Genomic DNA, 24,736 nt, shown 5'->3' with positions numbered 1-24,736 from the left:
CTCTCTGGGGCAAAGACCATCTTTTTGTTCTGTGTTTTTACAGCACTTAGCACAATGAGGCACTGGCTCATGCCTGGGATTCCTAGGTGCTGCTGCCATACAAATTAATAATAATAATGCTTTGGGGAGTTTAACGCCCACTCTAACTTTGGTTGAAGTCCGCAGCAAGACTCCCTGTTCACTTCATTGGGAGTTGGATCAGGCCCTACATTTAACAGATACAACACGATTGATTAACTGTCAGTCTCTAAATGACAGTCTTGATAGTAAAGCCCTGGAGAGGGGAGGGGCTGCTTTCATCTACAGAGGCATTTCCAGAGGTGTCTGTGCAGTTTCCGTGCAATAAATATGAAGTCTTTCAGTTAGGAACTGGCAGCTGAGAGTCTCAAACCTATGAGTCCTCTTGTTTTCTCTTCAAATCTTTATCATTGTATTAAATGTTCCTTTATTCTGAATAAGCAGAAGAAATTTCCATCTAAGAGCTGATTGGAGAAACAACTGACTAGTCCAACCTTCCTCATTTGATTCCGCTTTCCATTTGCCACCATAGGCTCAAAATCCCTCACGCTACAGGAAGTTAATCACAGAGTCAGTTTGAGGGGTGATTTTTATTTTCTTCAATTTCACTCCCATCCCTGTTACACAGGGTGAAGGACAGGCAAGGGCCAACTCACCAAAGCAAATGGTCTGCATTAGCTCACTTTACGTTTAAAAGCAGGGCTTAGATCTGCAGAGGGTAAGGATTTAATAGTCAAGGGGTGTAAGTCTAAATCTCTGGGTTCACAATCTTCTTGTTTCTTTTGCCTTTGGAGTTATAATTTGTTCCACATTGTAGTGCTGGAGTCAGCCCTCCCTCCGCCTACAGTGTCTGTGCTGCTCTTGTTTCTATTATACTGAGGCTGCGACTCTGACTGGTTTCCATTTAGAAAAGGAAATTCTTCAAATAGGAATCTGAGATAAATAGCCTTACGGACTGTATTTCTTGGATAATGAAATCTGAAATAAGCAGCACACATGCATGTGCACATATGCATGCACAGCCACCTTCACAATGTTGTGTATAACCTGAATGCTCTGAGATAAGCCCTGGGGAAATTTAAGAAGACTGGAAGAGGGCTAATGTTGTGCTAATTTTCTAAAAGGGCAAGTGGGATGACCCCGGTAACTGTAGGCCTGACATCAATCCCAGGCAAAATAATGGAAAAGCTGATATGGGTTGCAATTGATAAAGAATTACATGATAGAAATATAATGAATGCCCATCAACTTGGTTTCATGGAAAATAGAACTTGTCAAACAAACCTTTATTCTTTGAGGAGATTACAAGTTTGGTTGATACAGGTAGCTGCATGGATGTAATATACTTGGACTTCTGTAAGGCAATTGACTTAGTATTGCACAAGATTCTGAGTAACAAATTAGCACTATATAGCATCAATAAAGCACACATTAAGTGGATTAAGAACTGGCTGACAGATTTTGAAAAGTAGTTGTCAGCAGGGGGTGATCATTGAATTGAGGTGTTTCTAGGAGGGTTTTGCAGGAATTGATAGTAGGCCTGATGATCAATGATCTGGAAGTAAATATAAAATCACAGCTGATGAAATTTGCGGATGACACAAAGATTTCCAGAGTGGTCAATAGTGATGACAGCATAGGCATACAGAATAAGCTGGATTGCTCAGTAAACTGGGCCCATTCAAGTAAAATATGTTTTAGTACAGCCAAATGCAAAGTTATACATGTAGGAATAAGGAAGCCAGGCCACGCCTGCAGAATGGGAGACTTTATTCTGTTAGGCAGTGACTCTGACAAGGAGTTAAGGGTCTTTGGAATGTGAGCTCTCAGTGCAGTTCTGTGGCGCACATGGTTAATGTGATTCTTGGCTGTATAAATGGGAGCAGTGATTAGGAGTCAGGAGGTGGTTTTACTTCTGTACACAGCCTTGGTGAGACCAGTACTGGAATACTGTATACGGTTCTGGTGTTACATTTTTAAAAGGATGTTGAAAAATTGGGGAGAATGCAGAAAAAAAGCCACAAAAATTATTTGGGCGCTGGAGAAAATGCTTTACAGTGAGAGACTGAAAGAGCTCAATCCGGTCAGTTTATCAAAAAGATGACTGAGAGGTGACCTGATGATAGTATACGTGTACCTTCATGGGGAGAAAATTTCTGGACAGTAAAGAGTTCTTTATTTGAATAGAAAAAGGTATAACAAGAGCCAATGACTGGAAGCTGAAGCTAGACAAATTCAAATTGGAAATAAGGCACACATTTTTAACAGCAGGGGATGATAAAACATTGGAATAAACTACCAAGGGAAGTCATGGATTCTTTATCTCTGATGTCTTCAGATTGAGAATGGCTGCATTTCTGGAAGATGTGCTTTAGCCAAACATGAGTTATTGGGAGTCACTGGGTGAAATCTAATAGCTTGTGAGATACAAGAGGTCTGACTAGATGATTTAATGGTCCCCTCTGGCCTTAAACTGTGAATTTATGACAAAGATTATTTCTAGGTGCTGACTACCTCTTTCTTAGGCCAGGTCTACACTACAGATTTGTAGCGGTATAAGTACGTTGCTCGGGTGTGAAAAATCCACACCCTTGAGCGATGTAGTTATGCCAATCTAACTCCCAGCATAGATAGTGCTGTGTGAGTGGGAGAGCTTATCCTCTCACGGAGGTGGATTAACTGCACTGATGGGAGAAGCTCTCTTGTCGGCATAGGAGTGTCTTCAGTTAAGCATGACAGCGGCGGAGTAGCACCGCCGATGCAGTGGTTTAAGTGTAGACCTGCCCTAAGACTCGTTGACCAGGTCTGTAGCTGCTGCTGCAACACATGTCTTTTAAATTCCATTTTGCAGTTTGTCACATTTTGACAAATATGGGAAAGCAGAGGAAGGGGATGAATGCGTGGGCTGCTCTCATAGAACCTCTTCTTAATATAGAAAGATAGAGCAAAATATAGCAAGCTGAGGAGGGAAATCTTTGAGAGTATACAAAATATGTAGTGATTCCCCAGGGGAAGTAGTTATTCCAGGGGCTACTTGCTTTTCTCTGGGCAGGGTAGCACCTTTGATGGACTACTAGGCTCACCTGTGAGCTATACTCACAGGCATATGTGACTCTCTCTACGTGTTGTGCCTGGCATGTTTTTTCATAGGCTCAAAAAGGAAGAGATGGAGGAAATGTGCTCCCTCCTGATATCCTTCTTCCCAAGGCACTGTGAATATCATCTACTGCACCCTCTGGGTGTCTTGTCCCAACTTTGTCACCTTATGATATTGGAGTAGTGCTATTGGGATTTGAGTGAGCTGCTAGACCTGGTTGTAGTGGTCTGTGATCCCAAGAGGGGTGTATGATCCCTTGTAATTACTATATCTAAGAATGTGTCCACAGATCTGTTTCTCTCAGGTATTGCTAAGGCACCTGTCATCACAGTATCTAAGTAACAGTCATCAACTAAAGATAGCAGTGAGCTTGCCCAAAGAGAGCTCTGTGCTCTCCATCTCTCATTCCCTTTTTCTCACCTTCCTTTCCTCCCTTTTTTATAGTGTTTCCTTCTTTTCTTCTTGTCTTTCCTTTTTCTCCCCTTCCTTGTCCTTTGTGCACTGGCCTTAGGGTAGACTCTAATACCTGGACAAGGCTTGATTAGAGAAGTTGGTCTTACATTTAGACTTGAACATGATCGGGCTCTGTCTCGGTGAGGAGATCACACTGCCAAGAAAGGCCTGGTATCAGACTCTCAGCCAGTCTGGCTGCAGCGCCCTTGTGGAGTGTCATTGCATTGGTGGGTCATAGTTGGACAGGCAAGTGTACAGCCACATCGGTCGCCAGCTCACCATCTACACATCAACTCATGAGTAGAGCGCTACCAAATTCACCGTCCATTTTGGTTAATTTCATGACCATAGGATTTTAAAAATCATCCGTTTCTTGGTTTCATCTATTTACATCTGAAATTTCCCCGTGTTATAACCCTGGTGGTCCTGCCCCAAAAGAGAGTTATGAGGGGTTGCAAGGCTATTGTAGGAGGGTCGCGGTGCTACCCTTACTTCTGCACTGCTGCTGAAGAAGGTGCTGCCTTCAGAGCTGGGCAGCTGCAGCCGCTCCATGGGAAGTGATCCCTCCCCCGGTGGCTGGGGAGTGATGGGGGCAGGAAGTGAGGTGGAGGTGTGGAGCTTTGTGAAACCAGGGGAGGTTTCCGGAGGTGAGTCTGACTGGCCCCTGGAACAGCCCCTGCAGGAGAAGAGGAAGTCCTGTCCTTCCCCAGTCCCGCCTGGACTAGCAGCTGGAGTCTGGTGCATGGTAGGAATCCTGGTTGGGACGCCCCCAGGCTTGCCCCACCCCAATAGGTTTCACGGGAAGACCAGATTTCACGGCCCATGACATGTTTTTCACAGCTGTGAATTTGGTAGGATCGTACTCATGGGCCACCTTCATTTATAGATTTAGCCCATGGAGACTTACAGGTACCAGCGTGCCATTCTGTGGTACTTGGATCAAGAAGGAGAAGGGTATCTGGATATTAAATATGAGCGCGCCTGTGAGTACTGTAGAGCTCCATGGACTGTATTCTAGCCCTGCTCTAAGACAAAAGAACAGCTCGACTATGGGATGTTGTTATACACACAAGCCACTGATATATTTCAGTAGAACAGTCGTGTGGCTCTAACACAAACATAAGTCCTCACATCACATCGAGTCTAGAGGACATAATTGAATGGCTCTTGCAGATCTTTGTACCTGGGGTGAAAGCAAAATGATGTTCTCTATTTTCCTGTCCTGTTTCAGAAGTAGGAGGAACAAGTTTCTCTGCACATGAATAATGCAGGAGAAGCTGCAGGGTTTGCTATGAAGAGGAGAATAAGTGACCGAAAGAAAGATGTGAAAAAAAATGGCAAGGTAAGTAAAGGTCTTTAAATAGGCATCAGGAGACACTTAGCTGGAACATTCAGGACAGGTTGCTAATGTTTAAAGTTACTATGTGCTGATACAGTGGGGGAGTATGGATTCCACTTGGTCATAGGAAACTGTCCATATGACTTCCTTAGGTACTAACAGGAGCTGCCCAGCTGATTTCACCTTGCATGGGATGTTGAAACTGTACCCCAGCAAGCTTAAATAACGATTAGATTTTGGGCTGTTTTATTTACAGTACCATTGTTCTGCTAATGATAAATTGCAGTGCAGTGCTCAGATGGGAGGACATGTGTTGGCCACATGAACATCAAATTAATTTGTTATGATCATTGCCATAACAGTGCAGAATAAATAGTGTCATGGCAAGATGAATAGCCATTGTTGGTGTGGCCGTTCTGTGTGTTCCATGACATGCGAAGAGACGCCGAGATACTTGATACAGATTGCTCCGAGAGGAAAAAAACAAACTGCTGGATGATTCCTTTATAGTTTTCAACAGTAAATGCCAAAGAAAATCTTGCTTTCTCTTTTTGCATATGGCAAATGTTTGGAATGTCTGGAGCTGCCTATTTCAGCTGCAAGCTTTTTGTCCTCAAACCATGCATATTTTGTAATAGCATAATAGGGGAAATGTACTGTAAACACCAAGGAAGAGATTTTTGGGGTTTAGGTGCATGAGGGATTTAGGTGCACAAGTCCCAGTGACTTTCAATAAGACTTGTGTGTTTAAATTGCTTAGGTGGTTTTGAACATTTGACTAATGACTAGGTAGACCTGGAGTTACTTTGTCACAGGTTTCTTATAAGATGCCCATGACTGTGGTCCCATAAGCATAGGGGTCTGGAAAGAGCATGTTTGATTATCACTGTGTTGTCCCTTAGGCTCTCAAATGGAAATAAGACCACATCTTCTGCATTTTGCAAAAAGCCATGTATGTTTAGAGCCTGATTTTCAGATGGGCTGAACACCCGTCACTCCATCTAAAGTCAATAAAAGCTTTGAGTTCTCAGCACATTGCAAACTGGAGTCCTTACTGCACTACATGCACAATAGTGAAATGACCATGCTTAGAGCCCCTTGGTATGGATGAAACACATCTTGCCTAGCATTTACTCTGAAGTGTTTGGCCTCTGGAAATTAGAGAAACTGAGTTTGCATAGGGCGTTCTGCAGAAAGAACAGGAGAGTTGCTGTGTTATAAACAATATAGTTACAATTCAGATGGGCATTTTAAGAAATACATATGGTTTTAGCTGCCTACGCTTGGGGCTTGAAGGAATGATTTCTGCAGTTGGAAGTGTTATGAAGTTGTATAAGTGCTGTAGCTAGTTTTGCACCGATGAGATTAGATGGGGAAAATATTCAGCTATCTGGATGTTTAAATGATTCTTACATAAAAGTTTTTTCTCTCTCCCTCACCTGTCATTGGAGTCTTTCGGGAAGGCTCGTATGGCTAGCCTACACTAGAAAGTTAGGTCTACCTAGCTACGTCACTCAGCGTTGGGAAAAAATTCACACCCATCAGAGATGTAGTTAAACTGACCTAAGCCCCACTGTTGGAAGTACCAGGTCGACAGAAGAATTCTTCTTTGAGAGGTGGATTTAGAGTGGTGCAGCTGTAGCATTTCAAGTGTAGACATACACAGAGCTGTATCAGTTTTTCTTCTGTCCATTTCCAGAGTCCCTTTGTCACGCTCCAACAACCTATCGCTAATGAGGACTGATTGGGCTTTCCTAGGTAGAGCTAGGCAGGAAACAATTTTCCCATTCCACAAGGGTTTTTGAGATTTAAACTTTTTTTTTTCTATCCCAAAACAGGATGAAAAGACAAAATCTCAATTTTTTGTGAACCGATAATCCAAAAAGAAATTGCAGTTGGGTCACAAAAATGTTGTGTGTGTTTTTGACCATTTTAAAAAATGTTCAACCTTTTTTTTGGTATAAATTAACTAAAATTTCAAAATGAAAGATCATTTCAAATAGATAAATGAAACTTTTTAAAAAAATGTCCAGTGGGATTTGTTGACAATTTTGAAACTTTTTTCAAAAAATGTTTAAATTGGGAGATTTGTTGTAACCACCCCTTTCCTGCAAACAGTTTCTGTTTCAATGTATCAACACTTCCCAATGAAAAACATTTGTGTTGGAAAATTGCTGACAGTCTTTGGTCCTGAGGACTTGTGAAAGTTGGTCCTTAAATCAGCCAGTTAGGGTCACTTTTGAGTGATCTGAAATTTACCCTCCTTAGGACTTGAGCCCATCACTACAGCAATGCTCCTGAAAAATGTTATTCTCTAGTGAATGCCATACTCTGTTTTTAAATCGGAGCTGACGGTCACATTCTAAATCCAGGGAAGAAGAAGAATGGTCTTGTGGACTATAACGATTTAACATTTCTATGGTACTACATGACAATTCATGAGTTCTGGGTTCTAATCCCACCTCTACCACAGACTTCCTGTGTGGCCTTAGGCAAGAATCCCTGTACCTCAGTTTCCCCATTTGTGAGATGGAGGAAAATATTATTTCCCTACCTCAAAGGGATGTCGGAAGAATAAATTCATTAATATTTGAGGCGCTTAGATGCTAGGATTAGCCCAATAGATGAGCTAATACAAGCCATAAAATACAGCAAACAGAGCCTTATGATCTATTTTTCAAGCTAAATACTGCATTCATATTAACTAACAAGACACAAAATACTGGCCTTGGATCTGGGCAAGTCACCTCTCTGCCTTGGTGCAGGAAGGGAAAGGGAAAGTTTTTCTCTCTGTTTCTTGCTTTGTTTCTTTCTGAGCCCCTGGGTCACGAATCACTGCAAATGTAAATGCTATTACAGATTCAGGGGAAACTGGCTGACTCGGGATTGGAAATAAGATATTACCCCGGAGAGGAAAGCGTTGTTCAGTGCTCCCAGTCTGCAGTTTATGAATCACTAGTTCTGCATTAGAGCCATTGACCTTTCACAAGTCATTTAATCATTCTGGGCCTCAGTTGCCTCATCCACCCCACCCCAAGCAGGGATGTGTGGGGGGGGGGCCAAGTCGCCTGTGAGTTAATGGGGAAAGGCACCTGCCTCTCTTCCTGCTTTTGTCCTGGTTGTACAAATGGTTCTTGTAAGGGCAGGTTAGTGATCTGAGAGGTTCATGGAAGGTGATAAGGGAGGACAGGGCATGATGAGGGGCATCAGTAAGGTTGTATGGGAGCAAAGACAGGAGGTCACACTGTGAGGCACGAGCTGGGTGGGAGCCATGTGTGCGTGCAGACTGAATGGGAGAAGACAGAGAGATTCTATCTTGGAGTAGTTCCCATCACTCATAAAAAGCAATACGGTTGCTTCTAAGTTAGAAGATGACCTCTTCCATTAGCAACAGGGGCGCTTTCCCAGCCTGGTCTGGAAGGTGGTTTGGAATCATTCCATTGCTGACATAGGATCTTTCTGATAACGTTAGCGCTCTTCTTGGATATTGTGAAAGACCTGAGAGAAATAGTGTCGTCTATGGGAGGCGAAGTGGCCCTGTTGATAGGGCACGTATCTCAATCAGTCTCATCCCTGTTCTGCTGCTAATTTACTGTATGAAGTTAGGTAAGTCCCTTGGCCTCTCTATGCCTCAGTTATAATATCAGTCAAAGAGGGATAAGGATGCCTCCCCATCTTTGTAAAGTGCTGGAGATCTGTGGAGGAGTTGTGTCCTATAGGTGCTAACTATTGTCAATGGCGATGACTGATGTCTGCCTCCGAGGGATGTTGGGAGGCTTACGAGATCTTTGAATGGAAGTCACTACAAGAGTGCAAAGCAGCAGCGCTAATCACCGATACAGAACCTTTCCCCCCTACTCCCACCTACCCCCTCCCCCCCCAGGCTGTCATTTCGCCTCTAGCCCAGGATAGTAGTAACAACCTTGCTTAGGGACTCTCTGGTGTCTGCTCAGTGTCTGAAGCAAAAAGAGCTACATGGGCTCAGGCCAAGGGTCAACATTAAACACATGTGGCCATCACACCTGGCTCTGCTTGACAATGCTGTTGACAGGCTCAGCAGAGGCCATGGACCAAATGGGGGATGTAGACGGAGGTGGTACCTCCCTCTTAGGTGTGATGCCCAGTAGTAGAGTGGGGGAAGCTTGCCCAGATGCTGTCTGTGCTGTACCTGTTTTGGGATAAAGAGAAGCCTGCAGTTGCCAGGGCTTTCAGCCCCACACTTTTCTCCAGCAGTCATGTCACACACGGTTACTTCAGAGTGTGGGTCAAGTTGTGGAACAAATGCTCCCTCCTTGCTTGGCCTGGTTACATTTGCTTTTGGCATCATTAAGCTATTCAGCTACGAGGTGGTGTTGGGACTTTTACTGAAATCTCTTAAAGCTAGGGAAGCATGTGTCCGGCCATAACTCACATACCAACAGCTGCAATTGTGTATCCATTCACTCATCAGGATTATCTATGTCTTGGTAGGAATGATCCTGTTATAAATCAGCTGTTGGTTTAAAGTTGATGACTTGTATAACAATATGTACCCAGATTTTTATACAACAGTCTGTGTGAATGGGTGAGATGTTCTTGGAGGGGAAAAATTCACATCATTGGCCTACCAGAGACTGATCCTGATTTGTCCTCCTACTGTAGGGTGATTCATAAAGTTAGGATCAGCACCTTAGGATATTTCCAGCTGTGCTTAGCCTTGATGTAGATGCATAAGATGCTTTTCTCTTGCCAGCTGTCCCTTGCCAGATCTCACTCAAGTCCTAATGTGAGTTTAAAAATAAATCTTTTTATTTAAAATCAGAGCTGCAAAACTGAAATGTAGACAAGCCCAGAAAGTCTGTGCCAAATTCCCCCACTAACTGGCCAGAGCGGGCATCAGCAAAGAATTTTTCCTGTGGGTTATCACCCACTTTGCCACACATCACCGTGTCCTGGTTTGGTAATGCAGGCAGCCCTTGTTTGGCAATGCTGCGGAATGGCTGATACAACCGTGATTTCATTTGTCCGGTGGCCGCATGTGGATGCGGGGTCAGGGATGTTACAGAATGATGCACTTTGGAATGTCCTTAGGGAACCAGGAAGTGCCGGAAGATTTGGTGTGGGTGGAGGAGAGTGAAGTATTTAGGAAGGTTAATGACAACTTGCTTTTTTCCAGTGCCTGCTGCCTCTTGGTTAGCAGAGGTATTCAACAGAGAGCTCCAGGTTTGACTTAATTTGCATCTGAGCTTTGCATTTCACCTTTGCAAGTTGAATTGATTCATGACTTGTAAGTGAACGGGGCTCCTGATGTCTTGGCCACTCACCAGGAAAGGTCTCTGTGATGCTTCTCAGGGCACGCAGGGCTGTGAGTCACGGTATTGCCACCTGTCTCCAGCACAAGGGAGTCTTGCCTGTGCCAGCTGGGTGTTAGCTTCCTAACACAACCAGCCTGTCAGCCACTCAACCACTGTCCTCTGGGCTATTCCTGCCCTGCCTTTGTGCTGCAGGTTGACAATAGATTCACCCTAATCACCAACTCCCTTCATAGTGTCCCCCTGCGGTATTCAGCCCCTGATCTCTGGATACCCACAGAAATCCCACATCCCAGAGGAACAGTGTTCCTCAGTTTTATCAGTCTACTGCTCCTGTAACACACTATAGATTCAAATAGAAACAAGTGTGAGTGATGAAAACAAATGGTTACAAACTAGGACCTACGCTTATTAATAGTTACTTTCTCTGTCTAATTAAGTAGATTCTCACTGCAAAGTTCAGTCTCCTGCAAGATTTCCTAGCCGCAAGGAGCTACTCCGTGCTCCTCAATGAATACATCCAGAGTGTCTTTCTCCACCCTGAGATACTGCATCAGTCTTTTGTCTTTATTCACAGACAGGGTGATCCCCTCTCTGTCTTGTTGTCCCTTTTCCCCTCAGGATGGTTTTGATGTTTATAGTTTGTCTTTTAGGGTTTTCCATTGACTTTTATTTGGTGGTGCAACAGTGAACAATTGCGCAATACATTGTGATTGGCTAACAAGGGAGGGGTGACAACTCCCTCCCGCTTGAAAGGGCCATCACTGAGACATGTAGTTCCCCGGTGACTCGGTTTCACTCCAAGATCATAAGGGCAAAATTTTCAGTATAGTTGCATTATTCTTTAAATATCATGCATATACATCTTGCAATGATTACGAGTATCGATAAGTTAAAAGCTTTCAGTAGAGACCACACATACTACCCTTTATGGATAAATACCATGAGAGCAGTGTATTAGGTGAAGTGAATTTGTCAGGTCCGAGACAGGAGTTGGTTGTAAAGAACAGTAAGCCCTTGCCAGTTGGCACCAATAGATCTCTGTGTCTCAATCTCCTCTTGTGTTCTTAGTGTAACAAAACTGCTTGGGTCTGCTTTTCTCTTACTCTCAGAACATTTGCAGGGAACCACGCTCCTGGTTAGCCAGGAGAAATACCCATGGATCTATAAACTGAGGGTGCTTAGTATAGTGCCAGATCAAATTCCTAGGGACAAATTCATCTCTGGGGTAATTCCACTGATCTCAGAGCTGATGGATAAATTTGGTTCCTGCTGTCCTGTGTCACACATGTAAACTTGCAGCACCATTCCTGCACTTTTCTTGCCATTCCAGAGATGATGGCACATCCCCTCTGGGCCACAGTCCAGGCTTGAGATCTTGGAGCCAGTCCTGCCCCAGTTTGTTTGAAGGTTTCTGCTCATGTCCTTGCTATTATCTCCGTTTCCCTTCAGGGCTTTAAAATGCTGATTTGCCTTTTTGTTTCTGTTCACGCTGCAGCTGTGTCCCATGACGACCTCACACACTATGTTCTATGGATCCTCATCCACCATGTCCCCACCTTCCAAAAACAAGCTCAAGCGTCAGAGCCGGATATTCTCTCAGGTCTTGTACCGGACACTGAGCTACAAGGACCGCAGCTCGGTGTCAGCTTTCCCCGTCACAAGCAGCGACGACCCAGCTGAACTTTCCACTCAGGTGTCGGCCCCTGGGGTCCTGAAGATATTTGGGGGCAACATCTGCGCGGGCACCAACTACAAGAGCGTCCTTGCCACGGGGAGTTCAAGTGCGCAGGAGCTAGTGAAGGAGGCACTGGAGCGCTATGGGCTGAGCAAGGTGGACGCTGGCCACTACGTGCTGTGTGATGTCATCGGGATGTTCGGCGGCTCTGAGAAGCAGTGGCAAACAGAAGGTTTGCGGGTCCTCGGTGATAACGAGAAGCCCCTTCTGATCCAGGACCTGTGGAAGCCCAGGGAAGGGTTCTCTCGGCGTTTGGAGCTACGGAAGAGATCAGAGGTGGAGGAGCTGGCTGCGAGGGATATAGACACGATCACAGCAGGTAAGAGACTAGTGGTGAGCTACATATATATAAATGCTGAACTGAGCCAGAGCCCTGGGGTGAGCTCTCGGATCTTAATTTTGAGGAGTTGTGCCAGACTAGTGGTGGTGATGTAGTTTGTAGGGGGTGTGACTCATCCATGCCCAGGGCAGCCACCTGAAAATGCCAAGGTCAGGGCAGGCTGCAAAAGGAGAGCAGATTCTCCCAGCACTGGTGGGTAACACTGAAATTAGACTCCCCCACCAGTCACACACACAGCTTCTGATCCCTCACACTGGTTATCAAGAAGCTACAACAAGAAATATACAGCCCCCTTTATTGCATTTCAGTCACTAGGTCCAGTAAAGAGATAAGTTATTACAACTGTGTGCTCTTAACCAAAAAGTTCTCCTGACTCCAAAGGGTCAGCCATAGTACCAGATCAATATGAGTTTGGATCTTACCCAAAATACCACGCTGTCAGCCAATCCTTTAGTAACTAAAACTAAAGGTTTATTATAAAAGGAAAGAAACAAACAAGGTGAAAGGTGTTAAAACAATCAGATATGTACAAATGAATTGAAAATCCATATATATCAGGTTTTCAGTAAAATTGTGGCATTTGCAGGTTTGTATAGTCCCTCTGATGTTCATCCAGTATCTGTATGGGTCTCAGTCCTTTGTTTCACAGCTTCAGTTGCAGATGAGTTGGGCCAGAGGTAGGAAGCCGGAATGAAGACTGAAGACAATATGGATGTGGTGCAGGTGTCTTTTTATAGTGGATTGCCATGTGTCTTGTTTCAAACACAAACCCTCAGCACATGGCATTGGCGGCATGGAAAAGCCTCAGAGAGTATCCCTTGTCCACAGGTCATGTTCTTACATGTCCTGGTGACTCATCAGATGTAGCCCTGTCTTCTCTCCCTGAGCTCATTGTACCTGTGAGTTTCCTTGATGGGCCACTAAACTGGCTTCTTGCTGCTGTCATCCTGTCTGGGGTGTCACCCAGAAACAAAGCACAAATTGAAATACAGATATATTAGACATATCCATAACTTCCAATACAAATATGGCACATACACACAAATAATATCATCATACTTAACAAATTATAACCTTTCTAATGGTAGCTGACAGGGCATATCTCATATGAATTATTATAATTTTGAAATATTGGTGTAAAATAATATCATAAATGGTCCCCCTAAACCAGACAGGGTCATGTGATTACTGAATCTCATATTTTAGACATTGGGAATGCAGATCCTTAGCTGATGTAAACAGACATAGCGCTGTTGTCCTCAGCTGGTGTAAATGGGCATGGTTGCATTAACATTAATCCTTTCCACATCAGTGGAGCTATGCCAATTTACAGCCACCGAAGATCTGGCCCTGGGAGCGTTGTAGATCTTTCCTGAGCTGACAATAGTTTGTTTGTTGTAATGTGATATTGAGTCTGCCCAGAAACAGGTGAAAGGTCACAATCTGGTGTACCCTGGGCTTTGTCAAAGGGCCGTACAGAGGTGCCAGTTCTGGTGCCCATGCACCTGAGGATCCAGAAGGCCTGATAGGAAGAGGAATCAGTGAATTTCCACTGTCCAAGAGGGCAGGATGTCAGTTTTAGGAATTCCACACCTTCCATGTGACCCGGAGCTGTGTTCCATAGCCTTCCCCTGCAATACCATGCAAGGGGAGTTCTGATGGTGAGACGTGACTGTGGATCCACAGCTAAGGGGAGCCAATGTAGGCACAGCTGCCACAGAGCCAGCTGCACCCTGGAGGCTCCAGTAACATCCATAGGAGCGTGGGGGGATCCTGTCCTATGCTGAGGATTCTCTTGGACTTGGAACGGGTCTTAGGTTTCGACCCAGAGGAGCTGAACTCATTAGGAAAAACTTTCTAACTTTAAGGATAGTTAAACACTGGAATAGAGGTTGTGGAGTCCCCATTTTGGAGGCTTTTAAGAACAGGTTAAGCAAACTCCTGTCAGGGATGGTCTAGGTATATTTAATCCTGCCTCAGCATGAGGGTCTGGACTAGATGACCTCTTGAGGTTCCTTCCAGCCCTGTGTTTCTATTATATGATATGCTTAATCTCACCTTCAACTTCTGTGTCAGCATTTTAGACTGTGCTCATTTTCTGTCCCTCCGATCACTGTTAAATTACATTATGATGCCATCCGGGAGCCTGCAGATTGTTTTGCTATTGGCGGAGTTCCCTGCCTCCCCTCTCTCCCACTCCCAAATAGCAATTATCTTTATCAGGGGAAAAATCTGTACCTGCAAGTTGAGCACTTAGCTGATTTCATTACAGTTCCAGCAGGACTTATCCAGTGGCGGGAGACCTTTAGCGAATTTTAGGAGCAATCAAATGAAAGAGATAATGAGAAAAAAGCAATGTGGGCCAAAACATACTCTGTGTTACTGCACATGGTTCTCTGGGGCCCATGGGTGGAAAGTGGAGATGAATTGTGAATCACTGGGTTTGTAAAAGACTCAAGTGAAATGTAATGAGGCTCTGCTTTCCCTTCCTAAATTAACACCTCTTGCTGGGGGAGAGGGTGCTTAAAATCAAACTCATAATACATTGGATCACTGCAGTATCGAGCACCTGACCCCACATCATCAGATATTGCTTGGACTAGGAAACACTGGATGGTTCTAATGCTTGGTTGGTATCTTCTCTGTCTGCAGTTCTCACAGCTGCTTTTGCAGAGGAGATATGATATTATTTCCTGTTATTGTCATTGATAGCCCAGCAGGACATTATGTTACAGGGAGAGGTGCCAAGAAGAGGGTTAATGGTGTGTCCAAATGCAGTCTTAGTATTGTGGGGCTGAGCGTACACTGATGCAAACTAACTGAACTGAGTGTGGTGGCAGAGATGTAGTTGGAAGCAGAATTGGGCTTGGTATGTCCTGGTAGCTCTTCATTGTACATATGTGTACAGTGACAGCCTGGTCTGGGTACCGAAGCAAGGGTCTGATGGACTTTAAGGCTTGGTGTTAAGTGAGTGTTATATCCTGGCCCATTTTTATTTAAAAGAAATAAAGTCGTGGATATCAGAAGAGGGGCAGTTGTACCAGAGAATTGTGATGAATCCTGTTAGCCAGGTGGCAAAGTCCATCCCTCTTCATAAGCAATCCTGCACAGGTGCCATGGAGGTGGGGACCAGATGATATAAATACCTAGCTATATTTCCGCCACTTTAATAGTCCCAGTGGAATACTACAAACAATAGCAAAAACTATAACCGCTAACAGAGAAGGAATTAACAGCGTGCTGCATCCACTGCTGAAGGGGATTGGGATGCTTTCCATTGTGTTTTAATGAAAGTTGGATCAGGCCCAAACTGAAAGAGTAAAGGAAATCTAGAGGGAAGCAGGAGGTGATTCACTGCACCGTGAGGTGCAGGACTTTTAGGACAGGTCGCTCGGCTTCAGTATAGTCCTGGGAAGGCTTCCATGTTTCAGGAAACCTGTAAGTGTTGTGTGGTGCTATAAATGCAGCCCTTTCCTAGCAGCCAAATCCACCATGGCAGGAGTCCATTCTCTCTGCATAGATAGAGGCCAGTCTTTCCAGAACCTCAGGATGCTTCTTTGGCACTCATTAAGCAAGTCTTAATCCATTTTATCTCCCCTTTTAGAAGTAAACAGAATAAGTGAGCTGGGAAACCATGCACATACAAAAGGGAGAATACATGGCTGCCAATATGTGTCCTCAGGATGCAGCTCATTTACTTTCAGCTTTGCTCCAGGAACCATTTGCCTGTCTGCAAGAGCAAACCATATGGATGGGAGATTTGAGGTGTCTTGCAAGACAGCCTTACATAGTTGTTGCACAACTGGGCTCACATGGGCGGACACCTGCCCCTACAGAGAGCCCCATGAAAGTCAGTGGGGCTTCACATGGATTGCAGGGGTCTGCTCCAATTGCAAAACTGGGACCCCGATTGGTTCTTTTAAGCTTTCATGCTGTCCAGTACAGCCAATGCCTGGCTTTGATGCAGTTTAGCTATAGAAATGCTTCCCTTAGAGGCCTTGCAGTTGGAATTCAGTACAGTGCTCTAGGATGGCACCTATTCCTATGTTAGCCTGGCTGTAAGAACCATTGTGTGTTAAAATTCTCAGCTTTGAAGAGTGACTGTAAAGGTGGGAGCTCCTCGCTCCCATTTGAATCATACGTAGTGTCTCATGAGATCGTTCCTGCCGCGTGGCTTATGCTTCTGGCTCAATTTTTCACAGCTTGTGGAATGCAAAGGGATAAAAGGGGATTGCTCCTGCCACATGCTTGTCACAGATCTCAGTATTTACTCAGGGACAAGTGGGATGAACCAGAAATATCCAGACTTGGACCTCTGCAAGCAGGTCTTGGTCTGAGATCTTTGCCACTCATGAGCAGAAGGAGGTTTCATAGAGCTTATGAAGGTGAAGAGACTGAGGTCAAAGGATGGACTGTTCAAACTATGAAAAACATTTTCTTTTTAATGAAGAAAGGAAAAGATACAAATAAAAAGCTCAGGCATTGATTATTGAAGGAAAGGTGGGTTTGTGGTTACTGCAGTGGACTGGGACTCAGGAGATCTGAGTTCAAATCCCAGCTCTTCTACAGATTACCTATGTGACCTGGGCAGATTCCTGAATCTTACTGTGCCTCAGTTCACTGTCAATAAAATGGAGACAGTAGTATTTTCTTTCTCCAACTTCTAAACCTATCTAGACCGCAGGCTATTCAAGGCAGAAATCATCTCTTAGGGCTTGTCTACACAGAGGGGCAATGTGCTACAGCAGTTTGGTTTCTAAAGCTCAGTAATGTGTTGTGCATTAATTGGGCCTGCTGGTGCATATTAAAAGTTCCAGGGTGCACTATTTCCTATTATGCATGTGTGTGCAGTACCTAGCTCACTGGGGTCCTGATCTCAGTTGTGGCCTCTTGAGCTATTGTAATATAATAATTGATGTTAAGGACGTTTGTTACTCAGCATTCCAAGGCCTTTTGCCACTGCTTGTAGGAAGCATCAATTTCAGTACTGTGAACTTCAATACTGTGACCTGTGAATTTGACAGTCCAGCAGTCAGTACCAATGTCTGTTCAAGAATATTATTCTCCCCCATGTCCCAGCCCACACACACTTTCTTGGTTTGATGTCAGTAATTTCAAGCCTCGTGTAAGAGGCATCTGATTACCAGTGGAACCTGTTTGTAACTATCAGCCTGTTAAAAGCTCAGTAGGTAAAAACTCTAATATGTTTATGGGGGGTTTTCCAAAGCATCTGATGGAGTTAGGTTCACAAATCTCATTGAAAGTCAACAGGACTTGTGCTCCTAAATCATTTAGATGCTTTTAAAAATCCCACCCTTTGTTCTGTCTTTATTTACTCTTTGGTCAGGAAATCTTTCCCCTCCTAGGCATCAAATCTGAATATTGGACCTACCCTTTCAGCCTCTGCTTTCTCCCCTAATATATATTTTCTCAACCCATCCTCCATAGCTGCAGGTGATTGAATCTGCTATCAAGCATCTCCAGGGCTTTGGGCTGTCTCTCTAAATAGACCCTGTCAACTTGCTATACTATCAATGGAAACATAACCTGTTCTTTTTCTCCTGAGATCCTGGGAAGATAATTTTCCCCCCTTAAATCCTGAAGATTGCAAACATCTGCAGGAAATTAAGTCTAAATAAACTCAATTCCTGTGTATTTTATTTCTTTAAGAGACGAAGGAAAAATGCTTTTAGCCTCTATGTGCAACTTCGGCTTGGTAACTTACTGGGGGATGGATCCCTGCCCACAGAAATCAATCTCTTGCCATTGACTTCAGTGGAAACAGGATCTGATCCGTAATGGATCTCTGAATGAAAGTTGGGGACAGTGGCACTCAGCTGAGGATATAGTCCTGGGGGGGAAGTATTTTGTTACATTGAAACAATGTTTTGGTTTGGAGTTTTTAAACCTTTTTAAAATAAAATCAATGTAAAAATTGACACAAACTGGTGTTTTTGAATAAAAAAAATCAAAACATTTTGGAAATGTCAAAATGAACCATTTTGACTTTTTCAGGTTTTTTTTTTTTTTTTTTTTTTGGCTGAAACAATTTGGCAAATTTGTCACAAATTCACAGAATGTTTCAGTGGACCTAAACCTGCATTTTTCTTTAAAAGAAAAAAAAACCAACCTCTTCACTCTAATCATAATGCATACACACAAGGGTATTGAGTTGAGGTTGCACATGCAACTTTAATCATAAAGTCATAGCAATGAAGGGCTGGAAGTGATCTTGAGAGGTTGCTAGTCCATCTCCCGCTGAGGCAGCACCAAGCATACCTAGAGCATCCCTGAGAGGTATTTGTCTATCGCTGGAAAACCTACAGTGATGGGGATTCCACAATCTTCCTTGGTAACCTATTCCAGTACTCAGCTGTCCTTATAGGTAGAAAGTTCCAGTGGGGTAGCCATGTTAGTCTGTTAGTCTTGCATCTGATGAAGTGGGTTTCTGTCCACGAAAGCTTATGACCAAATAAATGTGTTAGTCTTTAAGGTGCCACAGAACTCTCGCTGTTTTACAGTTAGAAAGTTTTTCCTAATACCTAATCTAAATATCCTTGGCTGCAGATAAGCTGATTACTTCTTGTCTTGCATTCAGCAGACCTGGAGAACAATTGATCCCCCTTGTTTCTACTGCCCTTAACTTAATTTGAAGACGGAGGTAGACACCCAGCATAGAAAATTACAGCCCAAATGGTTAAAGTTCGGCAAATTATAAACAATGGAATATGGGGGCTTGTACTGGGAAATGTTGGGCAACCTAAAATGGTAGATGGCACTAGCAGCTCCACCTATAACCATAAGTAGTAATTTATAGAAAGCCTAATAAATCCCACATAGATGCAGTCAGCTATCACATATTCTCTGGCAGTCCCTTTTCAGGTAACTAACAAACCTACCCCCAGCGTAATGCTGGCATTATTGGTGGTGATGGTGTACAATAAAAAACAAAGATGCCCTGTGAATTCCAAGATTCATTAGACTAATTGGGACAGTGGTTCAACGTTTGACCAATGGAAGCAGGTGGTGCAGGTATAAAAAGTTTATCTTCAGACTTCTGAAAGGTTATTATAAATTATAGGAGAAAGAAGAAAAAACCTTGCATTATAACAAACCCTTGGTGGTGAAAAACTGATGGTGGCTTAAAAAAATAATTCAGCTAAGGTGCAACCTAGACACAGTTTCCTCATGTTTTCCTCAGCAAAGCTGTGAGCTCCTGCAGGCAATGCAGATAGTTCATGAACCGTGGTCCTGTTTTGTTTCTGGAGTTGGAGAGCATGCACGCACACTGTCTGCCTAGCCATGGCATTCCTTAGGCTACGGCTACACTGACGCCGGCAAATTCGCCGCCGTCAGATCGATTTCTCTGGATCGACTGAGCGGTCAGTGCAGACCCGCTCAGTCGATCCAGAAATCGATGTACTAAGACCAGCTACACAAGTAGCGCAGCGCAGTGAAGGTGGAGCTCAGAAGAGAAGCTCAGCAGTCGATGGGAGTTAGTTACTTCCAGTTGATAAGAAGTTATCGGAGTTGATGATATGTGCAAGGCTGGAAATAAGCCCATTATTCTTTCAATGTACAGATATTGCTTTAGATGTCTTGAAGCTCCCAGGCAGGAATAGAGGAAGGAAGATCTCAGTTTTACCTTCAAGCAATTTTCATAGTTGATCCATCTTGGGAAAGAAAACCACATCAAATCTATTAAGTTCAACTAGACTGCAGGCTGCTAAATTTTGATTGTCTTAGCAGATGCACTTTCACCTTCCTAACCTTTCGTTCTTGTAATGCTGATGGTTATGTCAGCTGGGACCACAACAGAGTCCTGTAACTGCAGTGATAGTGGCTAACCTGTAAATAGTGTTTCCCAACCATAGAGCGCAAAGTACTCCAGGATGGGCGAGTTCACTGCCATCACCTCCATTTCACAGATGGGAAAATGGCAGCATAGAGGGGTAAAGTGACTTGTCCAAGATCACACTGTAGAGCTGAGCATGTGGAATCCTACTCCCCCAGCCTTCCCCACTGGCCTATGTGGCACCTATCTATACAAGGGGGTGCTGCAGACACTAGAACACCGACTGTAAATGTTGCTATAGATGAGGATCTCTCTGCTTTTCAGAGGCCTGGACCTTTGCGTTTCCGAATGGCTTCAGTTGAAATGGACAACTGGAGACTTAGGCCAGATCCTGTGCGATGACTGTGAGCAAGCAGGGGAATGGCATGTTCCACGGAAGGGAATATTGATTTCTGGGGTGGAGGTTCAGGGAGGGAATGTTCCCAAGGGAAATGGGGAAGGAGCTGGATTAAATCGCTCAGGTCATTGTCACGAGTCTAAAGGCACTTTGGTTTGTTTTATTTTCATTACATGGTCTCCAGGTTCTTCTCTTTCCCAAATCCAGGGTTAATTCCCTTCTGAGCTTCCTTTAGGATGGAGGCAGGGCTGGGACTAGTCAAATCTTTCCCAGGAGGCTGGTATTGAGGAACAATGTCACATCAAGAGCCCAGTGTTAAAATAAAGACAATACTTACCCGCATGTGTCCTGTGGTCGGTGTGGGAAAGGCCTGTCAGACAGCTTGCCTTTTATCAAGGGCAGGGAAAGGAGAGAGGAAATGGAAGCTCCACCCATTTGTGGGAAGCAGTTAAAATAGACGGGCTGGTGGTACCTGAGGTATCTCAAGGCGCTGTATAAGGCATCATGTTGAGGGCTTGGATAGGCAAACGTGATAGTTAGAGTGCGCAGCCCGATAGCTCATCTGTTAGAAGCTGCTTTTGCTTTATTGCCAGAGGGAGCATTGGTCAAAATGCCTGAGTTCTCCCCTCCAGGCCCCGCAAGGGAGCCGTGGTGAAAGTGGCTGTGCTTCGCTTTGTGGAATGAAATCTCCCAGGTCTGTGTCCCAAGCTCAAGGCTGGGCTGTTTGTTGCTGTGTTTCCCCCATTGCTCCCCCCTTTTCCATAGCTACCAGTTACTTCTTTTCCCAAAGCCCCAGGTTACTGCTGCTCCACTTCAGGAGAGAGGGGGCGAGGGAGTCCTGGAACTTGTTCCATATCTCCTCAGGAGGCAGTGTTTGGCTGTGCCCAGTGTTCCCAGCGTCGAGATAAACTCTGGGGTTATTAATGTATAGGCTGTGGGGGTGGCAGAGCATTACATGGAAGTTGTTTGTAATGTTGCTTGGCTTACGTGACAGATGCAAGAAAGTGAAAGAGAGAAGGGGAACAAATTGCAAGCCATTCACAAGGCTGAAGCCTTGGGAATTAGCGATGGGCTCATCTTGCTGCTGCTTTGGAGACCTGGGCTTGAGGCTGGAAGATCCAGGAGTTGCCTTCGGTCTCCATCAAGGGAGGGAGCTGCTGTTTTATTTGCTCATGCCCCCTTACTAGCCGTTGCACAACAGTGTTGAATTCTTGGAAGAAACTCCTCCCCCTTGGCATCAAGAACTGTGCTGTGATGAGATGTCTTGGTAGCAGGGGCTAGTATTTAAAGTCAAGATACTAAAGGAGAAAGAGAGCGTTAGAACAAAGAGGTGTTCTCTTCTTGACCGCCCACCTGAACTGGCCCTAATTCTTTGAGTCACTAGAAATCTCCCATGACGTGGGACAAATGGGCTAGTGATACAGCAGGTGGTGGCTGTGTCTGAGGGACTTCCGCTGAGGTCCAGCTCATCCGTTTCCCTGCCCTGAGGATAGATAATGGGCATCCTTTCACACACTGAAAATGCAGTGGAACCAACCAGATGGTTGAGATGTAGCGACGAGTGTCTGGAATCCACCAGATCTTCTATACAATGGCACAATTTGCTGATTATCCTGCAGGCAGGCCCTGTTTAATTGGCCCAAGCAGACCTCTTGAATTGTGTTCACAGCTATTTTTTGTGTTTCTTCTCTCACTCCAGATGTCTCTAACCCACAACTTGCCATGTGGCTCCATCTCAGACACCTGCAGTCTGGGACTCTCCTGCGAAGGATCTGGAGGATGGGGCTGGGTTGGAAGTCTGGGTAGGAGGGGAGTTTTAGTTCAACTTGTTCTCCTACCTTCAAGTCACCAAGCAGTGGCCAGGAGGAGTGGGTGAGCTCATTTAAACCTGCTACTGATATAAGGCCAAATTTTCTGTTGGTGTAAATTGGCACAGCTCCAATGAAGTCGGGGGCGCCACACCAATTTATGCCAGCAGAGGGTTTGGCCCATAACATGAGCCCTAATGGTAAGTGAGCAAGCCGCTTCTGTAACATCACTCGTTCAGAAAACAAGGAACTCCAGTGTGGGATCTGAGAGCAGGTTTCCTGCTTGCTAGTAACACAGGCTGTCCAGCTTCCTGAGCCATCCTTCCCAGTTACTAACATTGCATCATGTTCCAGATCCGCTAAGATGTGTCTTGAGATCTAACAAGAGCCAGGCAGCAGTAGCAGCCCCACACCTATCCCCTAGCCACCCTAGTGCCCCCCTCACCACCCAGGCTTGTTCGGCTGCTCTACCGGTCCTGTGCATGACATTTCACATTTGCATGAGAAAGGATTCAGTAAGCTTGTGTTTCCCTTGATTACCCTAAATATACACGAGGGAGGCAGGAACCTGGGACAACATTTGTAGTTGTGACTCAAAAAAAATTGCTTCTATATCAGTGATGGACCAAGATGCTCCTCCCGTTCCCCCTGCTTATGACTGTCTTCTTCCCCAAAGTCCTGGCCACTGTCATCCTTCCTAAATGCTATTGGGGCACTGTCCTTAACTGAGCACACTCTTCTCTGCATGCCCATCATAAGAGGCTGGAACCATCATACCATGGCACTAGGATGTTCCATGCCTGTTATTTTTAGTGGGAACTTTTGCAGCAAGCTTGCATGACACTATGGTGGCAGAGCCATGGTGCTGGAAGCTGACTTTGACCCCTGTCCTCTGGCTGGTGCCTGGCAGCATTCAGCGTGTCAAAAAAATGTGTGTTGTGACGTTGGCTTGCTGCATGAATGCCCCCTGCTGATTCATCTGTGACATTAGATTTGAAGCAACTGCGTGTGTTAGCCCTCCTTTGCCCAAGGATGCAAACCACACCACGCTCTCTTGTCTCCTGGAAGGAGCAGGCTTATGGAGTAGAGAGGAAAGCTGGGTCCCAGAATGAAGGGATTTAAGTCCTCCAGACCCCCGTAAGGGATGGTCTGTAGTGCAGAGACATGCAGCAAAGCAAACCCGTGCTGAGATGCATTCAAGGTGTAGGTGATCGATAAATTGTTGGGCCAGTCTTTAAGGGATGGGAGGATGGGGCAAAACATCTGCTGCCCTTGGTCACGCAGTGCTGTGTCACAGTGTATATAGACACAAGCGAGCCAGCCACACACTCCTTCCAAGGGTAGATGGAAGTGCCCCCTCTGCTGAGCTATTAGTGTGTGCAGTAGGCTCTGGTTCCATCTGTGACCTTGCAGATGGCTTAAGAGTTTTATCTATTTGGTTATCCATTATCCTAATTAGTTTATTAGCTGCTTCCCACTGTGGGGGAAGGGGTTGTTCACCATTCAAGCCACTAATTAGTGCCCAGATTTTAAAGCTCAGTTTTACAGCTTGCATAAGGTCTTATTTTGACTTTAGCGCCCAGGACTTCTGTCTTCTACCACAGGGGTGCCCAGTCTTTCCTCTGCCGCGGCACACCTGGAGCTCCAGGGGCTTCTCTCCACCCCCAGCCGGAGGCTGCAGGAGGGGAGCAGAGGAGCCAACCCATTGTTCACACAGGAGGGGAGGAGAGGGAGATTGAACTCTGGTTGGTTGCTCCGCCCCTGGAGGAGGTGCAGCAATGAGGAAGGCAGCCAATCAGAAGGTGGCTCCCTCCTCCCTGGTTCTCACATGTACTACTTCAAAAAATTCCATGGTACACCAGTTGGGAAACACTGATCTATCGCTCCTTTGCTAGCGACCAGCCCTAACGGCAGCTGACTCAGCATCTGGGAGCTGACTAACTGACAAGGGTTCAGGGAGCACAGCCCTGGGTGCACTGCAGGAAAGGGGCATAGCGAGAACTGGAAACAGCTGGTGGGAAATGGATTCACATTGCTGTGTTTGTCTGTTTACACATATTTGCCTTCTTGCCAACCAGCTCCAGTCTTCAAACCTTTCCTGAGGGTTTAGCTCCTGCCGACTTTACTCAGTTTTGCTGCCTAAATAACACACACACATCTTGGGTGATTTAGGGATAAGCCTATTATATTTAAAGAGATGATGTCAAGTTGTTTTTAGGCTCAAGCTTGATTTACCATAACATGTTATTACTGAGGAAGAATTCCAGCAGGATTCTAAATATCTTTAAAAATATATATATATATATTTGCTGCATCTGCTGAAAACATCTGAGTGCCCCCTGCTGTCTCGGCGGTCTAACAGGCACTGCTTCCACAACTGTTGAACTGTGTGACGACAAAGTTGACAAAGCTTATTTGGAAAGGGCACCTTTATTCCAGAACAAGCGTGTCCATGGGTGA

The 24,736-nt window shown here is 44.9% G+C and overlaps 1 protein-coding gene across 1 annotated transcript in view; it reads left to right on the top strand.

Moving 5' to 3' along the window:
* Window positions 1–24,736, top strand: part of RADIL (Rap associating with DIL domain) — a 67,903-nt gene that overhangs the window by 1,587 nt on the left and 41,580 nt on the right. The window contains exons 2-3 of the mRNA XM_067534323.1: window positions 4,800–4,910; window positions 11,697–12,255. Of these exons, the coding sequence (XP_067390424.1) occupies window positions 4,827–4,910; window positions 11,697–12,255 (643 nt within the window). The 5' untranslated portion in view covers window positions 4,800–4,826. The remainder of the gene's footprint in view (window positions 1–4,799; window positions 4,911–11,696; window positions 12,256–24,736) is intronic.

The sequence above is a fragment of the Emydura macquarii genome, unplaced genomic scaffold (assembly GCF_026122565.2).
Source record: "Emydura macquarii macquarii isolate MOO-44397 ecotype Brisbane River unplaced genomic scaffold, CSIRO-AGI_Emac_v2 contig_3390, whole genome shotgun sequence".
NCBI lineage: Eukaryota > Metazoa > Chordata > Testudines > Chelidae > Emydura > Emydura macquarii.
This window is presented reverse-complemented; position numbering and strand designations above follow the sequence as displayed.